Below are 12,198 nucleotides of genomic sequence, written 5' to 3'. Positions count from 1 at the left end.
ATTTATCTGAACAGTGTGGTACATTTGGATTTATCATATAATAATATCACGTTTATCTCTCCTCAGTCTATAGATAATCTTAATTCTCTGAAATATCTTAATCTGAACAATAATGATATAGAATATTTACCAGAAAATATACAGAAATTAAGATTATCTGAGTTAGATATTGAAAATAATGTTTTAATTTGCAATTGCTCTAATGGTTGGATGTCGAAATGGGTCAAAACTAAGTACTTTATTAAAGATCGTTTCAATATGACTTGTACTGTAGAAAATAATAGAGATGTAATAATACAAGACATAAATATTGATATTCTAGACTGTAGACCGATAATCATATCCAAGATTATTATAATACCAATAATAGTATGTCTTGTGGTTTTTCTTATCATTATTGTTATTTGCGTATACTTTAGATATGAGTTATTAACCATATATTATCTTAAAATGAAAATAAGACGTCATGTACTTGAAGAGTTTAAATATGATGTGTATATATCATGTGATGAAGAAAATGACGAGGATAGAATTTGGATACAGAACAATATCTTACAATTATTAGATAATTCGGGATTGAAATGTTACGTATCGTTTCGTGATGGTAGGGGTGGGGAAATAACCGTGGATAAAAATATTTCAACAATCCATAACAGCCGATTTGTACTAGTACTGGCATCTGATACATATATTAGTAAATCTAAAAACATGATCGAATTCAATGTAATATATCATCATACATTATCAAATATACATGGTGAATTAATTTTAATCAAACGTGCGGAATTTCAATCATCTAAAATAGAAAATCGATATTTAAAGTCTTTATTTCGGTTAAAATTATATTCATCTTCAGTCGATGAAAATCTCAAAAACAAAATGATCAAAAGGATGAATCTGATTTAATTGAATCTGTAAGTTCAAGTTTGAGTCTTGACTGACCCCGGAATAATGTTCTGACTTATTTTTAAACAATGTAATATAATTATGTGTCAGAAAATATGCCTTTCTAATGGCCAAACATCATATTCTGTATATATTAAAGATCATTCTATTGACTTGCCCATAAACTAATTGCTTTTTCCCTCCTTTTTACCAGCCATGTCGTCTTCAACCAATAAAAAATAAAATAAACTCTTCATTTTACATGGGTCAGATTTAGGACATGTTACACAAGGACATGGTCCTGTCTAACATTCACCCCATGAATGAATGAAAAAAAATATTCACAATACCTCGATGGACAGCACAAATACACAAGAACATGTGTATTAAATGGACAGACTATATTGATGTGATCAAGTACATGACCACAAAAGATGTACCAACTCTCACAATTTTGCCCTTTTTGAGCGAATATTAAGACTGGCGATTAGCAATAACTGTATGTCTGAACAGTATTAGCACAGTCTTAATAAAATTAGACCAAACTTTCGTACAGTTTTTATGAATGAAGTTATTTACACCTCTATTGTTCCTATTCATATATTTTCATAATTGTAAATGGAATTATTATATTTTCTAAAGCTTATATCACTGAAATCTATGTAAAATTTATTATTTTCCATATTATAAATTTTATTTTTTGTATATTTATTTCATAATCATATATGTGTTCTATGGGCCATTGCCTTTGATAAAAATAAAAACTCGCATTGTAATATGAAACCTAGTAAATTTGTCAAAATTAAAAAAATATAAGTATACAAGACAAAATTAATTTTAAATGTATCTGATTATGTATTGATCATGTGTTCCTGGTTCCGATTACACTATATTTCACTTCTCGATTGATATGACAGCACTATTTTATTTATATTTGCAGAAAGAAGGGTCACAATATGTAGCTATAGGGTATGGGACTTGATATATTTTTGAATAAGCTTTTTACCCAACTGTTAACGATAATTTTAATGTGGTGTTTGTCTCCCTTTATTTATTTTTAAATTCGACTTCATAACCAAAAGAGTTATGCTATATTCGTTCTGATCATTAATAAACATGGTTTATGTAGATATACTTGTTACTATTTTTAATGATAAAACGTTCTCCATTGACTTGTTGTTCAAAGAAATGCTGTTTCGGTTTTCCTAATATCTTATGTATGATGTCACCATAGTCAAATTCTACGGATTTCTTCTGAGGGCAGTCATGCTATCAGGGTCAAATTGATAAACACATTTTTATCGGCTAGACAAGGATGCTGAGCAACAGCGACATGGCTTCCTAGAATCAAAACAATAAACTTCCTGAAACCTAGCCTAGCCTCCGTTCATGTACGCCAAAAATATAAAACCTTGATAACTGTTGTTGATTTGTCGCATAAAAGAAACGCTATGGATTCATTCATGACTGAGATGATACATAACATAACAGTTGTACGTTTCATGCATAATGTATTCGGTTAGTCATGTGTTTAGCTTGTAGGTGCAGTTGGAAGAATAAACCCTGTCGCAGACGAAAAAAAGTAGCTGAGCTGCTCGTCTCAAGAGGTGTCAGCTGAGCAACATTCTCACTATTTCTTTCTACCAAAGACGATAGCTCTCGCCCGAGCTACGATTCACTAGAATCTATGTAACATGTTGAATATGCCAGGACGACGTCAATTATGTTCAAAAATAAGGGTGAGTGATATATAATGCTAAAATGTCAAAAACTAAATACGAACATTCAAAATCCATCAAAAGAGAAGTATCAGAAGTGATGGAACAAGATCGTTCAGCTGAACAACATTCTCACTACTTCTTTCATCACAGACCAGAGCTCTGGCCTGAGATATGACAGATCTTCGGTCAATTCCGTGCGGTTCAGTGCAGATAGGAAAAACAGCTCAGCTACCGACATCTTGGGGCAAGCAGCTCAGCTAGTTCCCCTCGTTTACGGCAATTTAAGTCTTGACGGGATAAGGGTACTACAACCCTTAGGAATCTTAAGGCCCTGTAACATTTCTGTTTATATTTCATATTTTTATCGTATTCAGGAGCTGTATTGCCCATTTTGGTGCTGGTATACCTTAATACATTCCATTTTAATTTAATTCTGAAACGTGTGAGAACGACATGGTATCCAGAAAGTCGTCAGACAAACGTTGTAACATATCCTTTGGCGGTATAAAAGCACAGTACACGCGTGGCAAAGACATGCAAAAACGTTAGAACGCAATATGGTCGCATAATTCTCGACTGTTTTTAAGCTTTGTAAATTTAAGGGACATTCTTCTCTAAGGCTGTTAGAGAAAAAAAATACAATCTCACACTTGGTTAAAATCTTTGAAGTTTAGCTAGTTCCTCTCGTCTGCGACAGGCTTATGTCTTGGCAGAACGTCGATCATAAGCTAAGGATATTACACACCATAAGAATCTTACAGAAAAGAACACAATAATAATCACCATTGGTCACATAGTATGCTAAAATGTAAAGAACTTATACCAACATCCCAAATCCTTAATAGAAGTACCACAAGTAAATCATATCTCATATCTACAATGAATATGATCTAGACCATCATACAATAGATTGAATATGCCCCTACATGAGAAACATTACATACGCCATGCAAAGCATGACATTACGGCCCTTGTTCTACGTACAAAAAAATAAATTATTTATCCCCTATTCGGATTATTTCAGCATCCATTAATTGATTGTGTTGATTGAAATTTTTAGTTTGAAAGCTTACTGATTTGGCTATTGAGTAGGTTTTTGGCTCTATGGCCCCAAATGTAAGAAAGGACCTATATTTTTTGAGCCAATTTATTTTAAAACGAAGATATTTGACTTCTGATTTCTCTAACATGTCAAGATAATCAAAATGGATATTCCCTGAAAATTTCAGCTTTGTGGCTTTGCAAGTTAATAATGTACAGACTGATTTTGGTTGTTTATTTGACATCGTTAGGGCCCAATTTGTAGGATATGACCAAAATTGAGCTTTTTGAAAAAGATAGGCATTGTAAATTTTTGGCTCTATGGCCCTAATAAAAAGCAATTATTTACATCCGCTTGGCACTTTCGATCGGCCAATTACACATAAAGCCAGTCTTGAATATTAGACAACTACTACACAATAAATTTGCTCTTGGAAATCTGAAGTCTGTTTATTCGAAAATAATTCGCTATAATTTGTTTTATATCAATGAAAATGTATTGCGAGAAGCAACCGCTACATGTAATAAACGTCGTATACCGTTTCTAAAGAAACAGCTTCCTCAGGTTGAGGGCTGATAAACAACGAAACCATATATAAATACACATGAAATGATGTCTATACATATGTTAGATTAAAAGGTTGTATACTAACCTGGCCAACAGAATAAATTTTCTATATTCACCAAGTGAACTCGGGTGGTCACAATTATCAGTTTTAACGGTGAGTGTAAATTTTCAAATTTCAAACTCTCCGAATTGGGTCAGAAAAAAAATTAAAAATTTAGAATTAAATTCCGCTTAAGGCTGTTTTAAAATTTGGGAATGAAAACGGATAAATAATTTCTTAAAGTTTTTTTTCGTAATTAGTATATTATCATCATCAACATTGAACAGTGTCATCGATATCCAAATCTTATTTGATGAGATTGTGCAGGGGATATCTTTACATTCTGAAAAAAGAGTCTTCCAACACCGATTTCGATTTTTAGGTATTTTCTGACCCTATTCAGAGAGTTCTGGAATTCTGAATTTTACACCCATCGCAGTTTTAACGTTATTGTACCTTAAGTGCCGGGAAGGTGGTTTCTCTTGACCATATACCAAAAGAAAACAGGCATATGCAAGGTTAAGAAGACATCGTAATGCCGATATTGCATTTAACGTCACTCCATAAGTTGTTGGCACTAACGCATATGATAGTTTTCAAAGTTTTTTTTTATTTTCGATGGAGCTTGGTCCTCGGGTGAATCCGTAGAGAATTGTGCCCTCTAGAGTGTTAACCTGCTATAAATGGAACGAATTTTAAAGAACAAGAGATATATATCGATCTACCACGATTTGTGCCCTTCAGAATCTTTAGGAGCTTACAATTCGACTCGTTTCGAAGAGAGCCATATCCTACAAGAAACGCTACTATGATTGGTTTAAATAACCTCATTAGAACTAGACTGTGGTAGAATACAATTCAGAAGAAAAAATATCACACAATAAAAGAAACAAAATTGTAATCTAGTTTTAATAGAAATAAAATGGTTCCCACCTATACCTCGCTTCATATAGCTTTTATTGTATATTAAGAATACAATTTAATACATGTAGTTTTCTTAACATTGCTCATTATGGTTGGTTGGTAGAAGATGAGTTAACGTTCGTTTCAAGCGGATGCTGATAACGCAAGTTAGGTAGTTTGTGTTTGCTCATTATGAGAATACTTATAGATGGATTGCTATTCTTTAGACTTAATCTTAAGAATTATTTATGACCAATTACACCGGAGAATTTGAACAAGGCCCGTGAATGACGTAATGAATTTGTTTACTTCCGATCCATGAATTATTTATTTGGAGAATGAAATATGATAAAAGACAGGTAAGATGGCAAATCTATGATTTATGTATAAATAAATTTCTACAATTTTGCTTGAATGGCTTAGCAAATTAAATCAAAAGATAGAAATATGAAAGGAAACACGAGAAACATCACCGAGTAAGAGTATGCAGTCCAAAATGGCGTATTGTCATTACTGTATATTATGTCGAGAGGTATTGATTTTATGATGAACTTCAGAATCAGGTGTCTTTGATAATATACAAAAGTAATCACATTTAATTTACTGGGGGCAATATATACATAAAATGTATACATGAGTATGTACTATAATAAAATATTTTCAGTTAAAATAGTGTACAGTACAATACATCAATCATTGTAGGGCGATATAGAAATGTTCTAACCCTTACCCCATACATGTATATTAATGACATCAATTTTACCATATTTATGGATGGTTACACATGAATGAGTGGGTTATTTTACCCTTTTACTTGTCAGTCTATTTGAATTTGATATTTATAGACCTTGAAAACTATATCCTTAAAAATACTCGTTTGGATAGTCGAATTTTTGGCCTGCTTGAATCACTGATTAGTTTTTGTGGGAAAAAATTGAAATAAATGAAGTTTTACTGCCTTCTTTTCTGCACCTGATTGGGCAACGCCATGCAGTGTTGCGTGAAACTGTCAGGACAGCTGCATTAGCTTATTCTTCTCTTTCAATTTCCTGTCCAGGATCTTTAACGTGCATTCTGTAGCACATGGGGCCTCGGTTTATTTTCCCATCCAAACGACTAGACGCCTAACTCACTGAACCACCGCGGCCCCTAGTTGCTATGGAAAGTCATTAAATTGTCTTTGTGTATATATATATATGCATGGCACAGGGTAATAAATAATGGCCGAGAATGAGTATGAACATATCAACATAATGCTTTTTTTTATATTTTAGACTATTTCAGGAGAGAGATCACTTCACAGAAATACAAAGAATAACATTACAGTTGTTGGATAAAGGCATATATAAATAGTTGTACGTACTGTCATGACTCAAGTTTCTAATTTGGGATTTCATTTGTGCAGGGATTTACTGATAAGAGTCGATTTTAGCAACACCTGGTCTATATTAAACATAATATTATGGGCGCTGGGGATTATTGGTGTGCAGTATGTCGTAATAAAGGTAAGAATCAGCATCTTGAAGTCCCTGGACGTGACACTGGAGATTTTGATGTATTAAAAGCCCTCGAAACCCAAACGTCACGTGCTTGATTTTATCAGTCGCAATTATATTATGGATTCACCTTCTTGAATTTAATACAATATTATGTTAATTGTGGACAGGATTAGAAAAATCACCTGTTGTGTTTTAAGCATATATATTTGAAATTAATTAGGACTAGACAGATGGCTACATTCATTATGTATGGAAAAGGCGCTATTACTTTGTATGAATAATCCTTTAGAATGAACTACCCCGCCTTTGTGGACTGTAAATTCGGCTGAAGTCATTGTGTGTGTAAGGAGTATAATGGGCCAATACAAATTCATGACATAACATGGATATAGCCTCCTTAGTTAGACATTTATTGCATATCGTAATGATAATAAATGTTTAAATTTTCGTGTTTTTTTTATCTTTATTACTGAAATTGTCTTTGTAATTGATAAGGCTTTAATTTTTTCAGGAAGTATTTAAACTAGAACATTTAATGCATTTTACAGGTAATTTAATACAGCTGGCTTTGGCCAATACTTCAAAGTTCTTGGATTAAAGGGCCTACTGTCTGGAGTAGCAGAATTTGAAGTGGTGCGTTAAACTTAAACAGTTCTCAAGATCACGAGTGGATCTTATTCTGCTTTGTATGTGTTACAAATCCTACAAGTGGTTATGGCTTAATAACATAGATCATGGGAGAATTCGACTTAAGCTTTAAAATTATACTATTAGGAGATTGTGGTGTTGGTAAAACGCGCTTAATTAAGGAACTATCCAAGAAGAACTATACACCAGTTTCTAGTTGCTGTTGTTATTCGTTTACACCAAATTCGAACGTGGATTTAGAATTTCATCGCTATGGAAAGAGAATCAGTGTTAAAATAATAGATACAGGAGGTATGGTATATAACAAAATTCCTTTGTTAACTGATTGTAAAACACATGACCACACCCATCGTCATGTGATTTAATAATGAATTGATACTTGATACTACAGTTAGTAATATTAATATTATCCTCATATTTTTCGAAGTACTCCAGTAGAAAGGGTGAAGGATATGTGTCATTCATACAGTAAAGCGAATAGGTCGAAACTAGTAATCTCTCCCTTTCATTTGCATTTCTAAATTAATCCATTACGAGGGAGGATTATGCTATTAAAAGACTGTTATAGACCGTTTAATACCATAACATTTATTGCACAATACTTTTCCTCAATCATAAAAACTACCAAAGAATTATTATTTAATATTTCCTTTTGGTCTCAATTGGGCATAACAATAAAACGCAATTGTGTACTAAGATTATCTAAATTGTAATATGAATAGGTCTAGATATATAGTACAAAAGGGTCACTTGTAGAAAACCTTTAGTACATGAGGTCTCAAGTATAATTTGTTTTAACGATTTATTAGTTCTGACTTGATCAAGATTTAAAGAAATATTTACCGTATCACACGATGATGTACCTACTAAGCAAGATGATCTGTTGCCATATCAATAAGTGTAGATACGTATTTCAAAAGGGTCACTTGTAGAAGGACACTATATAATCTTAATTATTCTGGACTCATTTATTACAAAATATTGACTTAGGTATACTCCTTAAAATCCATAGCTATCTATTCTAATTTAAAATTTGTAGTAAAGATTGTTCAATCAAATGAAGAGAACAGAAATATCACAAGTTAGTTGACCTGGACTCAGGCTACTTGATTCTCACAAGGAGATATTAGTGCCCTAGCGAGTACCACAGAAGGTTGGACGAGAAGCCAATAAGAATATATTCGAAAAAATTGCATTACGTTTACTTAACGTAATATCATACCATTGTCGAAGTATTGACTCCTTTCATTTTGTTTATATTTTTCGGGGATACCCGACGAAAGATGTAAACCAAATTTTTGATCTTTAAGTTACTTACTTAAAAGAAATTTTAGCTAATGGTGATTGAATTTAAACAGTGGGTTGTAATCTGACATATCTTGATACCCCGAAGTGTATTATCTTAGGCTAATAATTCCCAGAGATTGATATGAGATGACACCACTTGAATTTTTTTAATAATACAAAATCTAATATTTCCCTGGAAAATCTTTGTTAAAAAAATGGAGGAAACATTTTTCATACATGTATTTGAATAGGCAGACCTCAATTTATCTTTCGTCCCCTTAAGATCAGCATAAGCAAACCACGTAAGCATTTAAAATCGCTGATGGGATTATCATTGCAAATCACATCTTGGAAGTAGATGTGTAGTATTTAAATGTGATTTTTAAAGAACTTTTAAGTATAACTTTGCCACTCACTCTATTCAAATCAATAATTTCTTCTTAACTTTTGGTACAAGCCTTACATTATATACCTGTATACCTTTCGTTTCATCTTGTTCAACAATTGTTACTTTGTGTGTAATTTAAAAATGGTTATAATCACCATGCCCCCAAAAGAATGTGTCGCGAAATTTGATATATCTAATTTCAAATTAACAAAATCACTATAGAAGTTATGCTAAGGTCATATGAGATATTTAAGTGCATATATTCATTCAGTCGTGACATAAAATATAATTTATTTTGAAGTGAAATATAACTTAAGACTTTGCATTTTCGTAGGTCGATTATTTATCACAGTGTTTGAAGTGTTAACTTGGTGGGAAAAATTGTCTCATGATGTTCTTAAAATAATCATTACACCAACTATGAACATTTATGTAAAATACAAATTAGACTTAACAATATAATAGCAAGAATTAACAAATCTGGATAAAAATAGAAAAAATAATTTTTCTCTGTTTAACAATTAGCAATTTATCACACCACTTTGAAAATCAAGTTAAATTTTGATTCGCATTTCATAAAAATTAGGTCTTGCCCATGACGTTAATTGCTTAAGGTTATAAAAACTACCGAAAGTTACCGTATAATACCCTTGATCCGATATATTTTGTAAAACGTGATTAGCTGGCAGTTGCAAGCGACTGGCTCATCCGATTTTTTCAGCGAGTCAGTTTTTAACTAGCTGAATTGGCTAGCAAAATTGAAAATCAGATGAATAATTTCTTAATTAAATGTATGAACATACTTTATACGCAACAGGCATCATATTCAATTGGTTTTTAATTCATTTGTCAAAAATATTCAATTGGTTTTTAATTCATTTTTCAAAAATATTCAATTCATATTTAAATTAATTAATTAATTGAGTCACAAACGTTAATCAAAATGTATTAGTATTAAATTATCATATAATTATGAAATCTATCATATAATCCAGCTTGAGAGGTCTAAGTGACGATCGTCTTTTATTCAAGACGAGGCCTGTGATAGAAAACGCTGCTTGCAGGCTAGCTAGTTATTCCCGAGGAAGTTCAGCAAGATGAGCATATAAAGGGGTTTTCATATGCATCATCTGCCAGTGCATATGTGAAATACTTGCGAACCTCAATCATATAATCACAGTGTCATGGTTCCACAAGAGACATTTCTGCTAACAGAGTTATTATCATATGGTACTGATGTAGATAATAAATATTATGTTTCTTAAGCAGAAAACAAAGAATGCATTAATCTTGGATCAAATTGGCACATTTTTTTGAAAAACAAGCTCACTTTAAAATTGTTTTATCTCTGGATAATCGTGTGCCCTTTTTAATAGGTGTAATTTCCAATGAATCATTTTCCTCACTAATAACTAGGGTTTGAGAAAAGCAAGAAGAGTTTTCAGTAATTTATCTTTTCATTTGTATGAAGAACTAGACCTATAACTCTTTCTCTTTAGAATAACTATGTTAACTTAACTTGGGTTTATGTTGATAACAAAGTGGCCAATGTTGGCTGACTTAAATCCTTGGTGGCTAACGGCGGCAGCTGAAGGGTCTATCGTAGAATTCTGGACTAGTTGAAAACTTTTAAATTTGTCGAATCATAGGAAATATTAGATCGAAAAATGGGTCATTTTGACTGACTTAAAATTGAACCCTGTTTTTTAATGTTGTTGGTTGAGCCTTGATGTTATAGATCACGTCTCTCATATAGTATTTAATAGTGGTTTAAAAACTGAAAAATGTGATCATAAGCTACTGAAGTGTTTCTGAAGAAGGCAATTAGCCGAAACGTTAACAAACAGGACAATAGTATATTGTATTTGTCTATTTCAGGTCAGGAAAAATATAGAAGTATGACGTCATCCTATTTTCGAGGTTGTGATGGTTGTTTATTGATGTTCAGTGTAAATAGGAAAGAGACCTTTGAACATATCATTACATGGTAAGAAGAAATTAAGTTCGCCATCACGGCTACCAATACAATTACTAAGGTCACATACCCACTGATGGACCGGAATCTAACTTGTTTAATCTTCCTCCTGAGTATGTTCCAGAATGGCGATGAGAGCTTTTGGATAGAAACTAATTTTGCGAATGTTACTTGGTCAAGGGTATGCTGGAAGACCGAATAACCGAGCACTTAGGTTTTTTATTTCCTTCCTGGATAATATGTTCTAAATATTTCAGATACCGTACCATTTAAGTTGTTAGCCTTGCGTCCCTCTCATGAATTTCATCTCTGTGCTAAATCCTTCAAAGATTATGTACTTATATATGTTAATAAAGAATTCAAGACCGTGGAAATGCATGATTGAATTTATGTGGCAACTAAAACTGAAATATTTGAGATAAAAAAAAAGTTTTTCAATTTTATTACAGTAGACATTCGATGGGCGTCTCTGATTCTCTCTACGTTAACTTTTCGTATGGCACAATTCTTGAAACAATTTGTAAATACATATCAAAATTCGAAATTTCATTGATAAACGTTTGTATAACCGTATAATATACTCCGGTCAATAATAACTCCGATTTTGTAATAAACAACAATCACCCTTAAATGTGTTCGTATTGTTAAATTAGTAAATCCATGTACATCCAAACAGGAAAATTGTGGCCTCTCATGGAAGCTAACTTTAAAACGATTTCTTTAACGATGACGCTATTTTACGCCACTAGCAGCTTGATGAATTGACGGTGTAAATTTGGTGAAAACAACATATGTATATATATACATTCATGTAACATTGACCTTTTTAATATCTATCATTTGAAAAAAAATTGAAACCATATTTTGAAATGTTATTTCACTTCAGTTGACCAAAGTTAATAAAATGTTTCTTTCTTACAGGTACGAATCTCTACAAGAATACTGTCCAGCAACAACATTCACAACAGTCCTGATAGGAACTCTGACAGGAACCTTGACAGATGATTCGAATTGCCAAATACCCCAAGAAAGAATACACAAAATGGCCGAACATATAGGAGCACCGTATATAGAAATGGATTTATTGAACCAGGAAAGCATTATTCACGGACTGGAAGAGGTGGTAGATATATTGTCCAGAAAATATACTTTTAAAAGACCTTTATATGATGATATAAAGCAGAAATCTATAAACTTAGAGAAAAGTGAAATCAAACCAAGTAAATCTCTATGTGGATGTTGA

The 12,198-nt window shown here is 32.3% G+C and overlaps 1 protein-coding gene across 1 annotated transcript; it reads left to right on the top strand.

Moving 5' to 3' along the window:
- Nucleotides 1–5,351: 5,351 nt before the first annotated feature.
- LOTGIDRAFT_236738 (hypothetical protein) lies at nucleotides 5,352–12,198 on the top strand (the record flags this gene model as incomplete). Its single annotated transcript, XM_009067811.1, has 5 exons — nucleotides 5,352–5,517; nucleotides 6,433–6,658; nucleotides 7,204–7,596; nucleotides 10,859–10,967; nucleotides 11,877–12,198. Exons 3-5 carry the CDS (start codon nucleotides 7,392–7,394, stop codon nucleotides 12,196–12,198), a joined length of 636 nt encoding a protein of 211 aa, XP_009066059.1. The 5' UTR covers nucleotides 5,352–5,517; nucleotides 6,433–6,658; nucleotides 7,204–7,391.

Source organism: Lottia gigantea (genome assembly GCF_000327385.1).
Source record: "Lottia gigantea unplaced genomic scaffold LOTGIsca_86, whole genome shotgun sequence".
Lineage (NCBI taxonomy): Eukaryota > Metazoa > Mollusca > Gastropoda > Lottiidae > Lottia > Lottia gigantea.
This window is presented reverse-complemented; position numbering and strand designations above follow the sequence as displayed.